Genomic DNA, 22,189 nt, shown 5'->3' on the forward strand with positions numbered 1-22,189 from the left:
ACAGCAGTTTGAAGCTCAGCTGCTCACCGACTAAGGCAGCCCTGGTAAGAAGAGCAGAGGAGGCACGGAGGTCAGCTGTGTTGCACGAATCAGCTGAGCCAGGAAATATAGGGCAGGATAGCAATAGCAATAGCAATAGCCGTTCGACTTATATACCGCTTCATAGGGCTTTCAGCCCTCTCTAAGCGGTTTACAGAGTCAGCATATCACCCCCACAGTCTGGGTCCTCATTTCACCTACCTCGGAAGGATGGAAGGCTGAGTTAACCTTGAGCCGGTGAGATTAGAACCGCTGAACTGCAGATAACAGTCAGCTGAAGTGGCCTGCAGTACTGCACCCTAACAACTGTGCCACCTCGGCTTGGATAGGACGGGGGCAGGTGGGCAGGGGCAGCTGATCATTGGAACTACCAGTTCACCCGAACTAGTTTGAACTAGCAGCAGCCCACCACTGCTTACGACCATTACAGCATCCCTGTGGTCATGCGATCAAAATTTAGACCCTTGGCAACTGATTCATACTTATGATGATTTGGGGTGATGTGATCACTTTTTGTGACCTTCTGGCAAAGAAAGTCACTGTGGAAGCCAGATTCACTTTACAACTGTGTTACTAGCTGAATGACTGCAGCGATTCACTTCACAATTGTGGCAAGAAAGGTCATAAAACGGGGCAAGATTCACTTAACAACTGTCCTGGTTAGCAACAGAAACTTTTGGCTTAATTGTGGACCTGAGTATATTGTAATTTTGGAGGCCCTTGTGAAATTCCCTCAAATGACAATGGCTGTAGGCCAGGGGTGTCAAACTCAATTTCATTGAAAGCCACACCAGGGTTGTGTTTGACCCCAGGGGGCCAGGTGAGTGTGGCCAGGGTGGGCATGGCCAGCTCAATGTCACTCATGTTGGGGGCACCTGTGGTGGCCTGAGCGCTCTGCCAGCAAAATGGAGCTGGGGGGGGGGCTCTGTGCGGTCCTCCCAGCTCCATTTTCTCTGGCATAAGGCTGCAGGAGGCAGTCACAGCCAAAAATGGTGTCCAGGAGGGCTGCGTGTGGCCCTCCCGAGCTCTGTCTTTGCTGGCAGAGGCCACCATACGCCGGTCCTTCGCTGTTTCCAGGGCAGGCCTGTGGGCCAAATCTAAGCACTCCACAGGCCGGATCTGGCCTGCAATCCTTGAGTTTGACACCCCTGCTGTAGATAATTAGGCTCCCTCAAATCTCACCGGCTCAGGGTTGACTCAGCCTTCCATCCTTCCGAGGTGGGTAAAATGAGGACCCAGATTGTTGGGGGCAATATGCTGACTCTCTGTAAACCGCTTAGAGAGGCCTGAAAGGCCTATGAAGCGGTATATAAGTCTACTGCTATCATGAGACATAAAGTATATTAATGTCAACATGTAATTGGGAATTAAATGTAATGTTCATTCTGGTTCCATCCATTCTTTTTGTATTCCTCCAAAACCAAGGATTCCCCCCCCCCTCCGGTTTATGCATCTCCTACTGTATTGCCATGACACCTCTCCTCCGCGAGCTGCACTGGTTAGCAATCGGTCTCCGGATACGCTTCAAAGTGCTAGTCGTAACTTATAAAGCCCTTCATGGTATTGAACCTGGGTACTTGAGAGACCGCCTTCTGCCAATTACCTCCCACAGACCCGTTAGATCGCACAGGGTCGGCCTTCTCCGGGTTCCGTCTACCAGCCAATGCCACCTGGCTACTACCCAGGGGAGGGCCTTCTCTGTTGCAGCTCCGGCCCTTTGGAATGAACTCCCCGCGGAGATTCGGACCCTCACCCCTCTCCAGGCCTTCCGGAAAGCCGTCAAACTTGGCTGTGCCGGCAGGCCTGGGGTTGATGAGTTCCCCTCCCCTCTCAACTTGTATGGCCGTATGACTCTTGTGTATTTTAATTATATGTATTGTGTTTGTATCCCCTTTTCCCTTTTGAGTTGTTCACCGCCCTGAGTCCCTCCCGGAGAAGGGCGGCATACAAATAAATTAAATCTGAATCTGAATCTGAATGTGGGCAGAATCTCTCCTAGGGAACAATGAGATAAGAGAGGGCTTAACCCACAGCTGCATAATGGGCAGAAAAAGAAAGGAATCTCCCTGGCTCCTCAGGCTGTAAAAGAGATGTCGGGAGATTTGTCTTGTCAAACTTGAAAAATTGTTGTCAGCGCTCCCATAAAGGAAACATGACCAGATAATCTAATCTACTGTATTATAAAGCCTCGCAAAAAGTGTATTGCTAGTCTGAAAGTATGAATCTCCCACAGTTGCTTTTAACAGCCTGATCAACTAGGGCAGGTCCTCCCTAACTTTCTTTCTCCGCTCTTTATGCAGCCGTGGGCTGTGCCATCTCTCATCTGATTGTTCCTTGGGCACCATCTCTTGTCTTCCTCTCCCAAGGTTGTTCCAACATATCATTATACCTACATGTCCTTCCAAGGCCATCTTTAGACTGCATACCACTGTTGAAGATTCAGCTATAATGTAATTGTGAAAAACATCACAAATTGAGTTGTTTTATTTTGGTTCCCGACATATACCTAGCTCCCACCCCATCTTAGAAATGTAGTCAAGCTCTTGATCCAATTCAACTAGCTTAGACTTCTGCCATTAAAGATACTTATATATAGTTCAACACTTAGTTTCCACACATTCTTCTCACAAGCAGAGATGTAAAGCAAAGGTGATATTCAGCAGGTTCTGGAGAACCGGTAGTAGAAATTATGAGTAGTTTGGAGAACCAATAAATACCACCTCTTACTGGCCCCGTCCCCATCTATTCTCTGCCTCCCTAGTCCCAGCTGATCAGGAGGAAATGGAGATTTTGCAGTAACCTTCCCCTGGAGTGGGTAGGGAATGGAGATTTTACAGTATCCTTCCACTGCCATGCCCAACAAGCCTTACCCAACAAGCCATGCCCACAGAACCGATAGTAAAACATTTTTTTAATCCCAACACTGATTTAAGGTGATGGAGCTTCCATATAGTTCCCAGGAACCGCTAGTTCTGTTGTGTAAGAAGGTGCTATTTATTCATTCATCCTAAGAATTTGTTGGGAAGGTTGTTGAGAAGGTGGTGGCCTTCCAGCTTCAGCATACCTTGGAGGAAGCTAGTTACCTTGACCCCTTCCAGTCCGGCTTCAGGCCCGGTTACAGCACAGAAACCACTTTGGTCGCATTGACCGATGATCTCTGGAGAGCCAGAGATGGAGGCCGTGCATCCATCCTGGTTCTCCTTGACCTCTCAGCGGCTTTCGATACCATCGACCATGGTATCCTTCTGCGACGACTGCGGGAGGTGGGAGTGGGAGGCACTGTTTTGCAGTGGTTCTCCTCCTACCTCTCGGACAGGTCGCAGTCGGTGTTGGTGGGGGGGCAGAGATCGTCCCCGAGGCCCCTTACCTATGGGGTGCCGCAGGGCTCGGTCTTATCCCCCCTACTATTTAACATATACATGAAACCGCTGGGCGAGATCATTCGGAGGCACGGGATAAAATACCATCAATACGCGGACGACACACAGTTGTATCTGTCCGCCCCGTGCCAACTCAATGAAGCGGTGGACGTGATGAACCGGGGTCTTGAGGCCGTTAAGAACTGGATGAGGGCTAACAAACTGGTACTCAACCCAGACAAGACCGAGTGGCTGTTGTGTTTCCCTCCCAACAATTTGGCCAGCGTTCCATCACTCAGGCTGGGGGGTCAAAATCTACACCCCTCAGATAGGGTTCACAACTTGGGAGTCCTCCTGGACCCACAGCTGACTTTTGACCATCATTTGTCAGCTGTGACCAGGGGGGCATTTGCCCAGGTTCGCCTGGTACGCCAGTTGCGGCCCTACCTGAATCAGGAGGCCCTCACAACAGTCACTCGAGCCCTTGTGATCTCTAGGCTGGAATACTGCAATGTGCTCTACATGGGGCTGCCCTTGAAGAGCATCCGGCGACTTCAGCTAGTCCAGAATGCGGCCGCGCGAGTGATCGTGGGCGCACCACGGTTCGCCCACATAACACTGATCCTCCGTGAGCTGCGCTGGCTACCTGTTGATCTCCGGGTGCGCTTCAAGGTGCTACTTACCATTCATAAAGCCCTCCATGGTAGTGGATCTGACTATTTGAGAGACCGCCTTCTGCCGATTACCTCCCTTCGTCCCATCAGATCGCATAGAGTAGGCCTCCTCCGAATTCCATCCGCCAGTCAGTGCCGACTGGTGACTACGCGGAGGAGAGCCTTCTCAGTAGCAGCTCCGACGCTTTGGAACGATCTCCCCGTGGAGAGTCGTACCCTCACCACCGTCCAGACCTTCCGCACAGCCCTCAAGATCTGGCTATCCCGTCAGGCCTGGGGATAAGACCCTAATCTCGCCCCACCCGAATGCTGAACGAATGTTGTGTTTTATTGTTTTATTTTATTATATTCCACACTTTCTTTTTGTGTTTTGTCTTGCACTCCCTTCCTACAAATTGTAAGCTGCCCTGAGTCCCCTCAGGGAAAAGGGCGGCCTATAAATGTCAAATAAATGAAAAAAAATGAAATGAATGATTCTGGTTTAAAACCAACAAGACTGATAGGCATCCGCTGTTAATTGAGATGAATCCCGCACAAAGATTCTGAAAGAGATTTACTTTTTCAAATTCAGTATGGAAAATACTGCACTCTGAATGCCTAGGTTTCAATATCTGAACCAGCCAAAGCACGTCCCAGAGTGTATTTGGGCAGCCATCTCTCCCCCCCCCCCCCAAGATTGCTGTTTAACATTGGATGATGGCAGTGGTGGGATTCAAATAATTTAACAATCGGTTCTCTGCCCTAATGATTTCTTCCAACAACCAGTTCACCAAACTGCTTAGAAAGTTACCAACTGGTTCTCCCGAAGTGGTGCGAACTGGCTGAATCCCACCACTGGATGATGGATTCAGAATGTTTAAAACTGGGAGTGGCCAGAAGCTTAATGAGATCCAATGGCTGCAAGGTACATGGTTTTGGGGATGGATTGACAAGTGAACTCTCAAAGTCAAGATAATTATTTGTGTCCTAGTCCTGTCCAGCACACACATTCTCAAATATAGGAGACAGATTGAAACATGATTTATTCCTTCTAATTTTTAAGTTTAGAAGTATTATTTGAAATGCAGTTTATTACTGCAACATAAGGGTTCTTTGATTTAGAATTTAAAAATCTGGTAGGTGAGACTGGGGAAAACAGAAGGATTTTAAAAAAGGTCAAAGCACCCCAGACTGGATCCTGTAATGTTATCCTAGGATCCTACATCGCACAGGAAGGTAGAGAGAAACAGAAAAAGTGGAAGAGAGATTAAGGCAGGTGGCCTGAAGTTCTTCCAACAGGATGATCGTCTTTGTCCCTTAGTGTCATGGGTGGAGAAGAAGTTGTCCGTTCCACTTATAGATCAAGAACCATGCATGAATCTTCTCTCCAGCAAAATTGGCTTTTGGAAAAGTGAAGATTTCAGCATTCGTATCGCCATCAAAAAATGCCACAAGTCCTTCTAAATAATCCAAAGAAACTCGGATCCTTCTTGGGGAGTGGCACAATGTCAAATTTGTCCTGGGCTGAGTGATTGATTGATGCTGCCCTTTAATTCGCTGCACTCCCCAGTAACCCCCTTGAGGATCGAGGAGAATCGGCCCATTTCTGTTTGCAGATTCCCTAACAATTCCCACTCCCCACCATTCCCCTTCATCCACCACCTCAACCTCCCAGCAAAGCTTCCCAGAATTAAAGCCCTCGTGGCTTAGGACGCTGGCCATAACGTCGTATCTCAGAAGACTGCCGTGGACTTGCTGATTCATGCCTCTCCATCTCACGCTTTTCAAATCAGAGGATATGTAGAGCTGGGGATGAGCTGTGCTGGGATTCAGAGTCAGATTTGCTGCGTCGAAGAAAGAATGGAAAAATGTTCACCATCAGCTGTGGAATTTGCTATGCAGTTCTACAGTTCTGTACAGTTGTACAGAATTTGCTGATACAGTTCTACAGAGGAATTATTGAGTCTGTCATCTGCATAACTGTCTGGTTTGGTTCTGCAACCCAACAAGACAGACACAGACTTCAGAGGATAATTAGAACTGCAGAAAAAAACAATTACTGCCAACCTGCCTTCCATTGAGGACCTATACACTGCATGAGTCAAAAAGAGGGCTGAGAAAATATCTACAACTCCTCACATCCTGGACATAAATTGTTTCAACTCCTACCCTCGAAACAACACTATAGAGCACTGCACACCAGAACAACTAGACACAAGAACAGAACGCTATCACTCTGCTAAAGAAATAATCCCCTCAACACTGCCAAACTATTCACTAAGTCTGCATTAGTATTAATCTTCTCATCATTCCTATCACCCATCTCCTCCCATTTATGACTATATGACTGTAACTTTGATGCTTGTATCCTTACAATGTAAATTGCTTGTCTCCTAGTATGATTTGATTGCTTATTTGTTCCCTATGACTATCATTAAGTGTTCTACCTTATGATTCGTGAAGAATGTATCTTTTCTTTTATATACACAGAGAGCATATGCACCAAAGACAAATTCCTTCTGTGTCCAATCACACTTGGCACAATAAAGAATTCCGTTCTATTCTATTATAGCTCTTCAAATAATTTTTATAGTTATCCATTTGTTGTGCAAGAGTAGAGATCTACAGGTGGGATCTCTCCTCAATTTTGGGGGATTTTTTTCAACGAGATTACAAGGATGCTGATTTTAAATAAGTAATAAAATTGAAAACCATAAGAAATTTTGAAAGTGTTCAGTACAATAGAGCTCATATCCCAGGGATCTATGAAAATGATGGAACTGAAATTAAAATGGTTTATACAAAAATGCCTTGTCTTCTAGGCAATACCCAAGAAGAAGTTGCAAAGAAAATTCAACTGTGGTTGCCTTTAAAAAAAAGCATAAATGGTAACAGTTTAAAGCAGAAGCATTAGTAACTTGATTGTGCAAGAAAGCCCATTCGTTGCAAAATCTGGACTAAATTTATTTTGAAACAACGTCATATGTAGGGGGAAAACAGTTTTAAATGTCAATGAAGATTAAAACACAAAAAGATTGTGATTTTTGTGGTCTATCTGTCTATCTGCCTCAGAATCACAGAACTCTTTTTACACACGAAGATCTCCAGGTTAAAACGGAGTTCAAATGGAGTGTAAATCTTCTTGAAACGATTTACCTAGCCTGAGCCACAAAAAACAAAGTATGCCATCTAAAAGGCTGATTTGTGATGCCACTAAAACAGATAGAAAAGATAATAGCATGCATGCACACAACTATTTCCTTCAGGGCTGAAAAACTGCAGAACGAAAAGCTTCTGATATTGGCACTCGAATGAGAATGGATGCCATTACATGAAACATGAAGCTCTGTATTTTGAAATGCAGTTAACATTTTTATGTCCAGCTTGCAATTTTATGGCTTAAAGGGTCACAGGAGATGGAAAGAGATTATCAGTGGTGGGATTCAAAAATGTTTATTACTGGTTGTATGGGCATGGCTTGGTCGGCTTGGATTGGCTTGGTGGGCGTGGCAGGGGAAGGATACTGTAAAATCTCCATTCCCTCCTCACTCCAGGGGAAGGTTACTGCAAAATCCCCATTTCCTCACAATCAGCTGGGACTCGGGACTCATGAACCGAAGTGGCGCAGTGGTTAGGGTGCAGTACTGCAGCCACTTCAGCTGACTGCTAGTTCTGCATTTCGGCGGTTCAAATCTCACCGGCAAAGGGTTGACTCAGCCTTCCATCCTTCCGAGGTGGGTAAAATGAGGACCCAGACTGTGGGGGCAATATGCTGACTCTGTAAACCGCTTAGAGAGGGCTGAAAGCCCTATGAAGCGGTATATAAGTCTAACTGCTATTGCTATGAACAATTCATGCTGTTCCCATTTGGATGCTTTGGGCAACAACTGCAGTATCTCCTGTCTAGATTCAAGCTCTCACATTGGACAACTTCTACGCTTTTGCTCCCTCCCACTTTTATTTCTCTTCTAGAATTCCATTGGCCTTGCTTCCTCTCGGCCTTTTCCTTGGGACTCTTAACCTATCAGAATCCTGTAAAAAGTATTGTTCTTGACTCTATAACTTAATGACTTCTGAGGAGACATCTCGGATGGATTCTCACACCTGTCTTTTATGAGTTCTGAATGTTTTAAAAACCATAATTCATATCGATATTTTGACAGAGCTGATGTTTATTGATGGAAAGAACCAGGATTACCTGTTATGTAGCCTTCAGCTGATCCACAAGGAATACATTTCTGTAGACAACTTTGGATCCCTCTCCTTGCCTTCAGCCCCTCACTAGGAGCCTGAGATCCTTAAAGAATAGCTTGACGTTAGAATACAGTTGTCATCATTATCTTCTCTCTTTTTTTTCTTATAAAGACATTTATTAATATATGCCATCTTTTGGAGAAGGTCTGTTATAAGCTGGGTTCTATAAACTGGCTTAACAAAATCAGAAATGAGGAGGCAATAAGCTGCCTGGGAAAGCCAAGGGAGATCATCAAAACCATTAAAAAGGGAAAGTTAGAATATTTTGGACATGTGATGCTACACCCGGAAAAATACACCACCCTTCACTTAATCATCCTGGAAAGATGGAAGGCAAATGAGGTCCAGGCAGAAGAAAAACATCATGGCTTCAAAATCTAAGGGACTGGTTTGGACAAAACTCAGCAGCACTTTTTCATGGGGCTGTTGATAAAAATAGGATCGCGAACATGATCACCAACGTTCGATGAGGGATATGGTAGAAGGAGGAGGGGGGGAGGCAGCTTTGGCTAAAAAAAGCTAAGGACTAGCTACTTAGTTCTTACCCCTTGTTTGGCTCTTTGGAGACTCTGTAGGGATATATGTGGCCTTGTTTCTTCTGTGATTTGCAAACCACTCTGGGCAATTTTATTCTTGGAGGGGAGAAGCAGTGTATGAATCTGAACCAGAGGTGGTATTCAGCCAGTTCTAACAGGTTCTGGAGAACTGGTAGCAGACATTTTGAGTAGTTCAGAGAACCGCCAAATAGGCTGGCCCCGCCCCCGCTGCCTCCCTGCCTCTCAGCCTCCCAGCGGATCTTCTTCTGTTTCTCTGGACAGGAGAACGGAGCTGGAAAGCAGGTTAGTGGGGTAGAGAGCGAATGGGGATTTTGTATCCTTTCCCCTGCCACACCCACAAACCCACAGCATACCCACAGAACCAGTAGTAAAAAAAATTGAATTCCACCACTGATCTGAACGATAAATAATTTGATTTGGCTTTTTAAGGAAGTGATAGACGGAGTTGGTCACCCATTCCTACCAAGGGCTTGCCAAAATTTGCCCCATTGATTCTGAAGGGAGAGAGGGAGATTAGAAAGTGAGTTCCCACAGGCTGAGCAAGCTTGTTTAAGACCTGTACTGTCCTAGTCTTCCTTTAAATTCAGAGTGTAGAGTTTTTCTTGGGCTAAAAATTGTACTCAGACTTTGAATGGCATGCTGGGCCCTACAGAAAGATCACAGTACAGCCAGGACCAAAAATTAACTGAATTTAATGTTGTTATTCCTTTCAAAACAGCCTTACTTAATTCAGTTACTTTCCAGTCATTGATTTAATTCTTTCTCCCTTTTCATTACATTAAAGGACCAGTTTATATTTTTTAGCTTTATTTATTGATTTTTAATCCTGCTTTTGTTACTTTATAAATAAGGCAGTGAACCTATCTAATGCCCATTCCTCTTTTTTTATTTTGTCTTCTGCTCTTCTTATATCATTTTTAATGGTTGTCAGCAGAATCATGTTTTTGAGATTGGTGGCCATATCGACTGATGGATGGATTGATTGAATGATTGCTTGATAAATGAATGAATGCAATTAAAAAGTACTATTATATAATAATAGCAATAGCACTTGGACTTATTTACTGCTCCGTAGAGCTTTACAGCACTCTCTTCGCAGATACCATGTCAGCATATTGCCCCCAACAATCTGGGGGCATTTTACCTCATTTTATCGATATTAGAAGGATGGAAGGCTGAGTCAGCCTTGAGTTGGTCAAGGTCAAACGCTAGTCTGTGGGCAGAGTTTGCCTGCAGTACTGCATTCTAACTTCTGAGCCACCAGACTGTGGTGACAGGCAAGATGGACAGGACTATGAGATTGAAGCTCTGCCACTTTTTATGTGGATTGCATACATGTTCCATGTTAAAAACAAAAGATGGGCCTTTGCAGTAACCCACTTGAATTTTTTGGTTTTCCTGTGAAGCTTCATGGTGATCTCTGTTATCAGGACTCCACACTCTACTTGTCAACTGTCCCAACTTGGTCAGTTAGAAAAGAAAGGCTCTCGGGCCCATGGTTAGCCAAAGGTGTACTTTACTAAAGCCAAGTGGTTACAGAAGAAGCAAAGCTGGATCTGAAGTTTTCACACCAAAAGCATATGGTTAATTTTCTCTTGCTTCCATCCACCACCACTCCTGGTTATCAAAGTGTGTCCAATTAGGTGCTAACAAATTGTTTGGTGAAACAGTCCCTGTCTTCACAGGCTGGGTGTTTCTGCATTTCTTTGCTTGACCTTGGAATGTCCAGCGATTTTCACAGGAGGGTGCAATGCTTAGTTTCAATTCCTCCTGCTAACTTTCCCTCTTATTCCACCCACTTGTCCCTACCCTTGTTGCTATAGCAGGCTGACCGCAAGCAATGCATAGCATAGCATAGCTGAATGGCAGCCCTGACACTGCTCCTCTGCAGCCAATGGAAAATATTGTGAGGGGAAAAGGAAAGACTAAAATATTTATAACCTCTGCTCCCCAGATTTCCAGCTGTTAAAATGAGGAACAAACACAGTGTTCTCTTCAACTTTGATTTGTTCCCAAAATGGAACAAAAGAATTTCCCAATGAATGAACAAATAGAGTAGAATAATAACAGAGTTTGAAGGGACCTTGGAGGTCTTCTAATCTAACCCCCTGCTAAGGCATTTCAGACAAATGGTTATCCTATCTCTTCTTAAAAACTTCCAGTGTTGGAGCACCCACAACTTCTGGAGACAAGTTGTTCCACTGATTAATTGTTCCATCAGGAAATTTCTTTTTAGCTCTAATTTTAACCTTCTCTCCTTGATTAGTTTCCATCCATCGCTTCTTGTCCTGCCTTCATGTACTTTGGAAAATAGCTTGACTCCCTCTTCTTTGTGGCAACCGCCAAGATATCAAAACACTGTTATCATGTCACCCCTAGTCCTTCTTTCATTAAACTACTAGACATACACAATTACCATTTTCTTCTCTATTTTAACTTGTGTTCCGAATCTGTTTTTTCCTGATTGTTTTTGATACTTTGTGTAAAGGGGAGAATGATGACAGGTTGAAGGAAGAAAGCAGAACATTTCTTACCTGAAAGAATGAAAACAATCAAAAGCACACCCAGGATCACATTTCCTACAGCCGAAATGCCGAACAAAATTTTCCACAGGAGAGGATTCACCGAATGATCTGTGAGGTTGGAAGGTAATTGTGAAGTTCATCCATTCCTTAATTTACATCAAGTATTGTAACTTAAGCATCAATAGCAATAGCAATAGCAGTTATACTTATATACTGCTTCACAGGGCTTTCAGCCCTCTCTAAGCGGTTTACAGAGTCAGCATATTGCCCCCAACAATCCGGGTCCTCATTTTACCCACCTCGGAAGGATGGAAGGCTGAGTCAACCCTGAGCCAGTGAGATTTGAACTGCTGAACTGCCGAACTAGCAGTCAGCTAAAGTAGCCTGCAGTACTGCACTCTAACCACTGCGCCACCTCAGCTCTCAATTCCCAATGGAAAGCCAAATAGGTGACTGAACATCCAGACATAGGAAGACATAAAGGATCCTACCAAAAAAAGGTGCCACATTTTGAACTATCCCCTCAGCTACGGAGAATCCTGAATAGGATTCACACCTCACATGGCGTCTACCGGGACTCTCTGTATAAATGAGGTTCAGTATCCTCACCTCAGTGTGGCTCCTGTGTCCCACATCAAACTGTAGGTCAGAACATGACCAGCTGTAAGCTGAGGCTGTATACCGGTCCAATATCTGATTTTTTAAAAATATAAAGGATACTGTGCTTCAACGATTAAATGGCCTAGACGTTGGTATTTAAACACAGATACTTTTGACATTTCTTCTTCTTCTTCTTCTTCTTCTTCTTCTTCTTCTTCTTCTTCTTCTTCTTCTTCTTCTTCTTCTTCTTCTTCTTCTCCTCCTCCTCCTCCTCCTCCTCCTCCTCCTCCTCCTCCTCCTCCTCCTCCTCCTCCTCCTCCTCCTCCTCCTCCTCCTCCTAGCCATTGTCTATCCACTGCAGGATGAAGGCCTCTTCCACATGTTTCCAACCAATATGACCCTCAGCTTTCTTTTGCCAATTGGGCCCGCAAAACTTGCTGATGTCATCACTCCATCTTGTTTTAGGTCACTTTCTTAGATGCTTTTTATCAGGTGGGATCCATTCTATGACTGCTTTGGTCCACCTGTCATCAGTTTGTCTTGCTATACAACCAGCCCATTTCCATTTCCATTCTTTTACTCTCTTGAAGGCATTGTATACTTTCGTTTCTTCTCTAATCCATGTGCAGGTCTTTCTATCTTTCTATCTGGTCTTGTGATGTCAAGCATATATCTTTCCCTGGCTCTTTGTGCCACTCATAGCTTTTGTATCAATTGTGAGGTTAGTATCCATGTTTCACTGGCGTATGTTAGAACAGGTAGCATGCACTGATCAAAACTTTTCTCTTCAGGCATAGGGGAAGGTTTTTCTTGAAAATTATGCTTAGCTTGCCAAATGCCTGCCAACCACATTTAACACGTTCAATTTCCTTTATTGTATCACCTTCTATTGAGTTCCGTTAGCCAAGGTATCACATTTATATTTTATTAAGTTTTACTAGTCTAGGTGAAATGTTAATATGTTTTTCGAGTCCATGTTAGGACCTGTGCACTGCATGAGTCAAAAAGAGGGCCGTGAAAATATTTACAAACCCCTCGCATCCTGAACATAAATTGTTTCAACTCCTACCCTCAAAACAACGCTATAGAGCACTACACACCAAGCTAAGTAGACACAACAGTTTTTTCCCCAACACCATCACTCTGGTAAACAAATAATTCCCTCAACACTGTCATACCCTTCACTAATGCTGCCTTACAATATTACTATTAGTCTTCTCATCGTTCCTATCACCCATCTCCTCCCACTTATGACTGCATGACTGTAACTTTGTTGCTTGTATCCTTACAATTTATATTGATATTGATTGTCCCTGATTGCTTAATTGTACTCTCTGACTCTCATTAAGTGTTGTACCTTATGATTCTTGATGAATGTGTCTTGCCTTTATGTACACTGAGAGCATATGCACCAAAGACAAATTCCTTCTGTGTCCAATCATACTTGGACAATTCTATTCTATTCTATTCTATTCTATGTATGATGTGCTATAAATAAATTAGGTATTGTAATATAAAAATTCTTGAACAGGTTGAATCCAACTGCATCCACAGGAATTTACTAAGTGACTATGGGCTGATCATACTCCCACCCTCAGCCCAGTCTACCTTAAAGGGATCTTTCGGTTGGAAAATAAAACAGGCGGGGGTGTTGTGGACACTGTTATGTGCACCTAGAAGTGTGATGTGAGTAAGGCAACAACAATAACAAAACACTGCCATCATTCATCTAGTGAAGCTTATTTTTTAAATGCAACCAAGCTTCCCAACTCAGCATTAAATAGCTTGCCTGTTTACACATATTTTGGAAAAGCTTTATGTGACATATGAGCCAGTGATAAGACAGTAACAAAATTAGATAGCAGGGGCAGAAAGCGTGATCTGCGGTTCTTCGCTTGGAGTTTGGGAAGATAATTTTACAGAGCATGCAAAGATTTCAGAGAGGGGGACGTTTTGCTTCCTTACTCATGGCTAGCACCTTCTTGGCCTGAGTTCAGGTTCTCAAAAGCTACAGTGGCACAGTGGTTAGGGTGCAGTACTGCAAACTACTTCTGTTGACTGCTGGCTGCCTGCAATTTGGCAGTTCAAATCTCACCAGGCTCAAGATTGACTCAGACTTCCATCCTTCCAAAGTGGGTAAAACGAGGACCCAGATTGTTGGGAGCAATAGGCAGACTCTGTAAACCACTTAGAGAGGGCTGTAAAGCACTGTAAAGTGGTATATAAGTCTAAGCGCTATTGCTGGTGCTAGAAAGAGGAGGTATTGTAGGCAGATGCAGCTTCTCAAAGAAAATTAAGGGGATGAGGTATGTGGGCTTTGAATCTCTCCTAGGAGAGATGTGTTCTAGGGCATGGCCAAATGTTAACCTCCAATGCACCTTTCCTTCAAGCAGTCTGCTAGCCTAAAATTTGCTGTCCATATTTCTGAGTCCCAGGAATGAGATGGGTGGATGGTTCCATCCTTAAGGTGCTAAGGAAAGACCAGCAAAGGAAGGGGATTAGTGGATTCCCCCAGCTTTGTTTCTCCTCCCTTTGTCACAGAGATGACAGTGGGTGCCTCAGATAAAAATCTGCAGTCCATTACAATATTAAGGAGGGAAGGGGAAAATACAGGATATCGACCTTCCATACATAGAAAGAATCACAGCATCATTTACAGGGTCGAAAGGGGAGTTGGACTTCCTCTGGTCCGACTCCCTACCAAGGACAAAAATCTTTCCACCAATCCAGACACTGGATTGAATGGATGGAAACTAATGAAGGAGCGAACCAACTTAGATCTAAGGAGAAATTTCCTGACAGAACAATGAACCAGTGCTTCCAGAAGTTGTGCGTGTCCCAACCCTGGAGGTTTTAAAAAAGAGATTGGACAACCTTTTTTGGAAATGGTAGAGTTTACAGCTTGAGCAGGGAATTATAATAATAATAATTATTATTATTAGAATAGAGCTGGAAGGAATCATGGGAGTTTTCTAGTCCAACCCTCAGCTCAAGCAGGAGATCCTATGTCATTTCAGACAAGTGGCTGTATAGTCTCTTCTTAAAAACCACCAGTATTGAAACACCCACAACTTCTGAAGGCAAGCTATTCCACTAGTTAATTGTTCTCACTGTTAGGAAGTTTCTCCAAGTTTCTTCTTGTCTTGCTTTCTGGTGCTTTGGAAAATAAGTTGATTCCCCATTCTTTGTGGCAACCCCTGAAATACTGGAATACTATACATTCATGTCACCCCTGGTCCTTGTTTTCTCTTGACTAGCCATACCCAGTTCCTGCAAATGTTCTTCATATGTTTGAACTTCATTTGTTGGACTACAAGACCTCCAAGGTCCCTTCCAACTCTATTATTCTATTATTCTGAAAATGAGACTTGCAGATTTTACTGAATGTTAAAAATATATAAAAAGAGCATGTACTATTAAAGTTAGAGGTATTTGGTATGTAAATGAGGTATTCTCTAAAGTTGCTTTGTTGCTCAGTTCTTTAAACATAGCCTGATCAAACTACTTTAATAAAATGAAATTCAATGGTGAAAAAAGTAAGGTTCTACATTTAGGCAAGAAAAACGAAATGCACAGGTACAGTATTGGTGGTACCTTGCTCAATAGTAGTAACTGTGAGAGGGATCTTGGAGTCCTAGTGGACAACCATTTAAATATGAGCCAGCAGTGTGCAGCAGCTGCCAAAAAAGCCAACACAGTTCTAAGCTGCATAAGCAGAGGGATCGAATCAAGATCACGTGAAGTGTTAATACCACTTTATAATGCCTTGGTAAGTCCACACTCGGAATACTGCATTCAGTTTTGGTTGCCGTGATGTAGAAAAGATGGGGAGACTCTAGAAAGAGTGCAGAGAAGAGCAACAAAGATGATTAGGGGACTGGAGACTAAAACATATGAAGAACCGTTGCAGGAACAGGATATGTCTAATTCAATAGAAAGAAGGACTAGGGGAGACATGGTAGCACTGTTCCAATATCTCAGGGGTTGCCACAAAGAAGAGAGAGTCAAACTATTCTTCAAGGCACCTGAGGGCAGAACAAGAAGCAATGGGTGGAAACTAATCAAGGAGAGAAGCAACTTAGAACTGACGAGAAATTTCCTGACAGGTAGAACAATTAATCAGTGGAACAACTTGCCTCCAGAAGTTGTGAATGCCCCAACACTGGAAGTCTTTAAGAATATGTTGGATAGCCATTTGTCTGAAATGGTGTAGGGTTTCCTGCCTAGGCAGGGGGTTGGACTATAAGACCTCCAAGGTCTCTTCCAACTCTGCTATTGTATTTGTATTTATATTTATTTGTACTTAGGAAAAAGTCATCTCAATTTTATTTTTGCAGTAATTGATTAAACACTCATAAAACCTTAGTAATCAATCATGTCTAGTGGATTGGAACCATCTGCTCTACAGGAAAAAGGAAAACCACTTGTCAGGTCTGCAGCCATGTTCCTTTTGGATCTTTGGCATGCTACATTCCAGTGGGTTTCTCTAGTGGGGATTGGGAGGGGAGATAGTACAGAGTAGAATGTTATGTAGCCAAAATAAAATTCCTTTCTAGATTGCCAAGATCATCCTTTGTCTCTGCACCTCTGCACCTGACCAGAACTGGATGGGTGGAACTGCCAGCATGGCAGTGGAAGATTGCACCCTGTGATGAACTTTAAGTTGGGTGGGGGAAATGGAAGAAGTTTCAGATTCGAGTTTCCCCAGATGTGCCAGCATGGCTCTCTTAATAAATTGGAACTTTGAGCATTATGTTGCCTTGGACTCTGATTTAATTTTGGATGCTATCTGGAACACTGACACCACTCTAAGTAGATGCCACACAAATATTGCAACAGAGGCTGATGAAATTTCCCACTCAGAGCTTCTCTCCAGCCAGTGCCAGAAAAATACATCACAGGATAGAGTAACTTCATTTTCCACTCATGTGGAGGAAGACAAATTAGACTTTTAAATACTTAAAATGTGGGAGAAATCTGTTATATGCCTTCATGTGCATTCTTCCCTTCAATCTGCTATTTTTATTTAGCAGAGATGACCAGAAAAGGAAACTAAACTTGTTGCAAACTTCTCTTCCTCCCACGTATATGAAATTATAATCTCGAAGAAAGCAAGTTTATCTTGAAAGACAACTAGTCAAACGGATGTGAATCTGTATTCCTTTTCCTTCCAATTTTATTTTATTTTCTTTCTGTCTAAGATTACTGGATTATTAGGTGATAGAGAAGGAAGAAAACAATACTGTAGACAATTTGATTGGGCAAGAATGGGATTATTTGATTTCTCTGAAGCACATTTTGCAAAACAAGAAACTTAACACATTATTCAGTGCTGTGCCAAGGAGAGAAGGAAACTTAATATAGGAAATTCATTCTATAAAGACTTCCACTGGCATGACAAATTGTCATATGAGTTCCACTAGTATGATACTACCATAGTAGCAATACCAGGGGTGGGTTTCAACCGGTTCGCGGTGGTCCCTGCGAACCGGTTGGTCGGCGAACCCGGAAGTAAGTAACTTCCGGGAACGGCGAAGGGCTCACCCGCCCGCCCGTGCTCCTTACCAGGTTTTGACGAGTTCTGTGCTTCCACGCATGCGCAGGACGCATACAGCGCCTGTGCGATCCTCCAGGAGCAGCTGGAGCATCGCACAGACGCTAGTATGCATGCGGGCACTAGTATAAAAATAGTGGATTAGTGTTCCACTCGTATGACGAGTTGTCAAACTTTGAGAGGGATCTTGAAGTTCTACCAGACTACCACTTAAGTATGAGCCAGCAGTGTGCTGCAGCTGCCAAAAAAGTCAATGCAGTCTTAGGCTGCATCAGCAGAGTGATAGCCTCAAGGTCACATGAAGGTTAGTACCACTTTACCCTACATTAGTAAAACCATACCTAGAATACTGGGTCCAGTTTTTGGACACCACAATATAAAAAAGATGTTGTGACTCTAGATAGAGTCAGAGCAACAAAGGTGATTGGAGGCTAAAACAGATGAAGAAGGGTGGCAGGAATCGGGTATGTCTCATCTAACAAAGAGAAGGACTAGGTGACATCATGGTAGTTTTCCAAAGCTAATACGATCCTGGGTTGTATAAACAGAAGCATAGAATCAAAATCACACAAAGTATTAGTGCCACTTTACAAAACCCTAATAAGACCCCACCTGGAATACTGCAACTAATTTTGGACACCATACCACGAAAAAGATCTTGAGTCTTTGGAAAAAAGTTCAGAGAAGAGGAACTAAGATGATCAAAGGCCTGGAGACTAAACCATATGAAGAACGGCTGCAGGTTTTGGGTCTGACTAGTCTAAAGAAAAAAAGAATTAGAGGTGACATGATAGCAGTGTTCCAGTATTTGAGGGGCTGCCACAAAGAAGATGGGGTCAAATTATTCTCCAAAGCACCAGAGGGTAGAACAAGAAACAATGGATGGAAACTAGGTAATCAAGGAGTGAAGCAACCTGGAATTAAGGAGAAACTTCCCAATAGTGAGGACAATTAACCAGTGCAACAACCTGCCTCCAGAAATCATGGGCACTTCAACACTGGAGGTTTTTAAGAAGGGACTGGACAGTCACTTGTCTTAGATGGTATAGGATCTTCTGCTTGAGCAGGGGGCTGGACTAGAACAGTGGTCTCTAACCTTGGCAACTTTAAGACCTGTAGACTTCAACTGTTGAAGTCCACAAGTCTTAAAGTTGCCAAGGTTGGAGACCACTGGACTAGAAGACCTTCAAGGTTCTATTCTATTCTGTTCTGTTCTGTTCTGTTCTGTTCTGTTCTGTTCTGTTCTGTTCTGTTCTGTTCTATTCTATTCCATTCCATTCCATTCCATCTCATCTGAGGGGCTGTCTAGAGAAGAGGGAATTGACCTATACTCCAAAGCACCTGAGGGCAAATAACGGATGGAAGCTTATCAAAGAGAGATCCAACCTGGAATTAAGGAGAAATTTCCTGTCAGAACAATTTAATTAGTGGAACAGGTTGCCTCCCGGAGTTGCGGTCAGAGATTGAACAACTATTTGTCTGTCATTGTACAGGATCTTCTGCTTAAGCAGGAAGTGGATTAGAAGACCTCCAAGGTCCATTCCAACTCTGATATTCTGTTACTCTGTAAATTTTAAAAATGGGTTTTTTTAATCTTTCCAGAATTTTGTCCCATGGTACGAAATGAGATTTATTGCCATTTGTAAAAGCTCATCCTGTTTATCCTGCCAGCCAGCCAGCCAACCTCCCTATTTTAGTCTCTAGCTTCTGGATGTAATTTATACATTTATTTAATATCCTGCCTTTATTATTTTTATAAACAACTCAAGGTGATGAACATATGTACTACTCCTTCCTCCTATTTTCCCCACAGCAACAACTCTGTTTGGTGAGTTAGGCTGAGAGAAAGTGATCAGGCCAAAAAAAACCCCAGCTGGTTTGTATGGCTAAGGCAGAACTAGAATTCATTGTTTTCTTGTTCCTAGTCCAGTGCCTTAAGCACTAGACAAAACACACAGACACACAGACACACACACACACACACACACACACACAGACACACACACACACAGACACATATACACTGTATGTGTGTCTCTCTGTATCCCTCTCATAATTGCTAGATATACAGAAAGAACTTAAAGCAAAGGACATGTAGATAATCAAGGAAAGTGTTCTCTGTTAAACAGAAATGACATTTGACAAATGTAATCCCCCCCACCAAAAAAACAATAGGGACTAGATTCCCCTTCACCCTTTTCTTAACTTCTCTTTTTAAAAAAACCTTATTTCCAATAGGCAGAGTCAAATAAAGAAAAAATAAGTAGCTGTTAGATATTACCTTTCTTTCCTTTGATGGCTGGCAAGGGATGGTCTCTCTTACTTGGATCTATACTCATATATCCATCTTCATCCATCCTTTAGAACTTTTTGATTTGGGGGGGGGCAGTGGCAAGTTTTGTACTCTTCTCAAGAGGAAGTGAGAGTTCGTTGAAGTTCTTCAAACAGCCAGTCTGACACAATTGTGTAACTGGTTTCACAAAGCCAGCCTCCAAGTTAGTAAATAGTTTTTTGCCCAAGTGGGATAGGAGACCAGCTTATTCCATAGTTACCATCATCAGTAGTGGATCGGTGGTTGAAGTTTCCCATAGGATAGTAGTTAGCTGAGAGGTGTTTTTAGCTGGATTCAGACATGGAGGTAGCCATTTCTGCTCTTTACTTCCCAATCTGTTTCTGTAGGCTTAGTTACGTTACAGGTGTTTACTGCAACTTTTGAGGAAGACGTCAGGTGTCTGGATTGGGAAAGTAGTCGGAAGGAGTTGTGAATGGCACACCTCCTATGCAACAGAGTGACTCATCCCAGGATATGGTGAAGAGCCCTTATTGACTCACAACTAGATTGTTGAAGAAGGTGCGTGGAAATAAAAAGTCCTTTGTAGGCAACCAGGCTCTTCTTCCATTAGAAATGTGTTTCGATATTTCATTGGGAACTCAATGTTTGGGTTTCACTCATTTTGTTTCTATTTCACCAAGTCCAAGTTGCATACCAAGCTCGAAGGCCAGGTTTTAAAGTAAGAGCGAAGAACAGAATGATTGATTTTAGAATGGAGGTGTTTATTTCGGTTCCACATAGTTACCAATGTCCCACCCATATCATTAGACCCCTCATGCTCTTGATGTAGAAGAAAGAAGGGAGAGAGAGAGGAGGAGGAAGAGGAGGAAGAGGGAGAGGAAGAAGAGGGAAAGAAGGAGGAGGAGGAGGGGAAGGAGGAGGGAAAGGGGAAGAAGAAGAAGAAGAAGAAGAAGAAGAAGAAGAAGAAGAAGAAGAAGAAGAAGAAGAAGAAGAAGAAGAAGAAGAAGAAGAAAGGGAAGGGGAAGGGGAAGGGGAAGGGGAGGAGGAGGGGGAGGAGGAGGAGGAGGAGGAGGAGGAGGAGGAGGAGGAGGAGGAGGAGGAGGAGGAGGAGGAGGAGGAGAAAAAGACAACCAGCAATGATAAACCATGTTTCCCCAAAAATAAGACCTCCCGGGATAATAAGCCCAATAGGGCTTTTGAGGACATGCGCTAAAATAAGCCCTTCTGGAAAATTTTGCCTCACAGTATCTGCCATGAAGTAACTACGCTTGCCACCTCCTGCACTTCAAAAATAATAAGACCTCCCCGAAAAAAAGGCCAAGTGTTTATTTCAAGGGGTCAAAAGAAAATAAGACCCTGTCTTATTTTTGGGGAAACAGCTGTGTTACTCCTCCAAAGAAAGTGAAGATTTCTTCAAACTGCGCACACGTGTGCAGCACACGTCAGGCACGGGTGTGTGCGAAGTGTACACACACACGCAAATCGCACGATAACCGAGCCAGTTGTATAACCAAGAGGTTCCTACCACTGGGTGTGGGGGGATATGCATTCCGCCCACACACCGCATTTGGGCTGGCGGGGTGCTGCAGGAGAAGTCCGTCCTGTCTTCCCCCACTCCCCAACCTCCCTCACCAGCTGACGGAGGAGAACTACAATGCTGATCTGGCCTTCAAAGAAATCCAGTTTGACATCCCTGGTCCAGTGGTGTGTTGCCAATTTTTTTTATTACCGGTTCAGGTTCCCATGCGTGATGTGTCCTGGTGGGTGGGTGGAGCCTCCTGCTGCTGCTACTACTACTACTGGTTTGCCCGAACTGGGAACAACTGGGCCGAACTGGGAACAACCCACCTCTGCCCTGGTTTATATACCAAAGAACCAAGGGCTTTTGCTGAGTATGGTGTAAATATACCCCACACAAGCAATGAGTGATTAAGGTGTAGAATTGTGTCAGGAAATTCCATATAGGATGACAGTAATTATCTAACACACTCTGTCAAGTTAATTTAGGAAAGCAAAAGAAAGTCCTTTGTGTTCCAGTGAGTCTACAGCAATTTCCAGACTTACCTGATTTGGGGTTTCCCTGAGAAGGCAGGAAAAAATGATTTTTGTCTCCAGATTCCAAACTATTAGAGGAGATCTCAGTTTCATCTACTCTTTGCCTACCAAAATGTAGTTTATTTGGGGCTTATAGATCTCATCAATTGGCATTATTCATAATGGGTGAATTCCAGATGGTGATGAGGTTCCTTCCAATTCACAGCAAACAACATGATGAGTCATGCTGACAGAATTTTATAATCTAATTTATTGCTCAAAACACATGGCTGGTTTTTCACAACTTGCTAAAAGCAAGGC

The 22,189-nt window shown here is 43.4% G+C and overlaps 1 protein-coding gene across 1 annotated transcript; it reads right to left on the bottom strand.

The window, feature by feature from the left end:
* Positions 1–5,076: 5,076 nt before the first annotated feature.
* On the bottom strand, positions 5,077–20,574 carry LOC148047857 (butyrophilin subfamily 2 member A1-like). Its single transcript, XM_087707788.1, has 4 exons — positions 19,823–20,574; positions 11,397–11,495; positions 8,250–8,348; positions 5,077–5,895 (listed from the first exon to the last, which is right to left on the bottom strand). The coding sequence occupies exons 1-4, from the start codon at positions 19,896–19,898 to the stop codon at positions 5,375–5,377; spliced, it is 795 nt and encodes a 264-aa protein (XP_087563914.1). The 5' UTR covers positions 19,899–20,574; the 3' UTR covers positions 5,077–5,374.
* Positions 20,575–22,189: the final 1,615 nt, after the last annotated feature.

This window comes from Thamnophis sirtalis, unplaced genomic scaffold (assembly GCF_051295495.1).
Source record: "Thamnophis sirtalis isolate CommonGarterSnake01/CBP01778 unplaced genomic scaffold, rThaSir2_p1.2 scaffold_3, whole genome shotgun sequence".
Classification (NCBI taxonomy): Eukaryota; Metazoa; Chordata; class Lepidosauria; order Squamata; family Natricidae; genus Thamnophis; species Thamnophis sirtalis.

Bases quoted from the DNA above. Each gene is read 5' to 3' on its own strand.
- LOC148047857 (XM_087707788.1), bottom strand. From the start codon at position 19,898: ATGGATGAAGATGGATATATGAGTATAGATCCAAGTAAGAGAGACCAT. The intron at 8,349-11,396 runs GTAAGAAATGTT...CTATTCTTTAAG, and splicing joins GATTGTTTTCATTCTTTCAG to GATCTCAGGCTCCTAGTGAG. The intron at 5,896-8,249 runs GTAATCCTGGTT...TCTTCGACGCAG, and splicing joins AGCTGAAGGCTACATAACAG to CAAATCTGACTCTGAATCCC.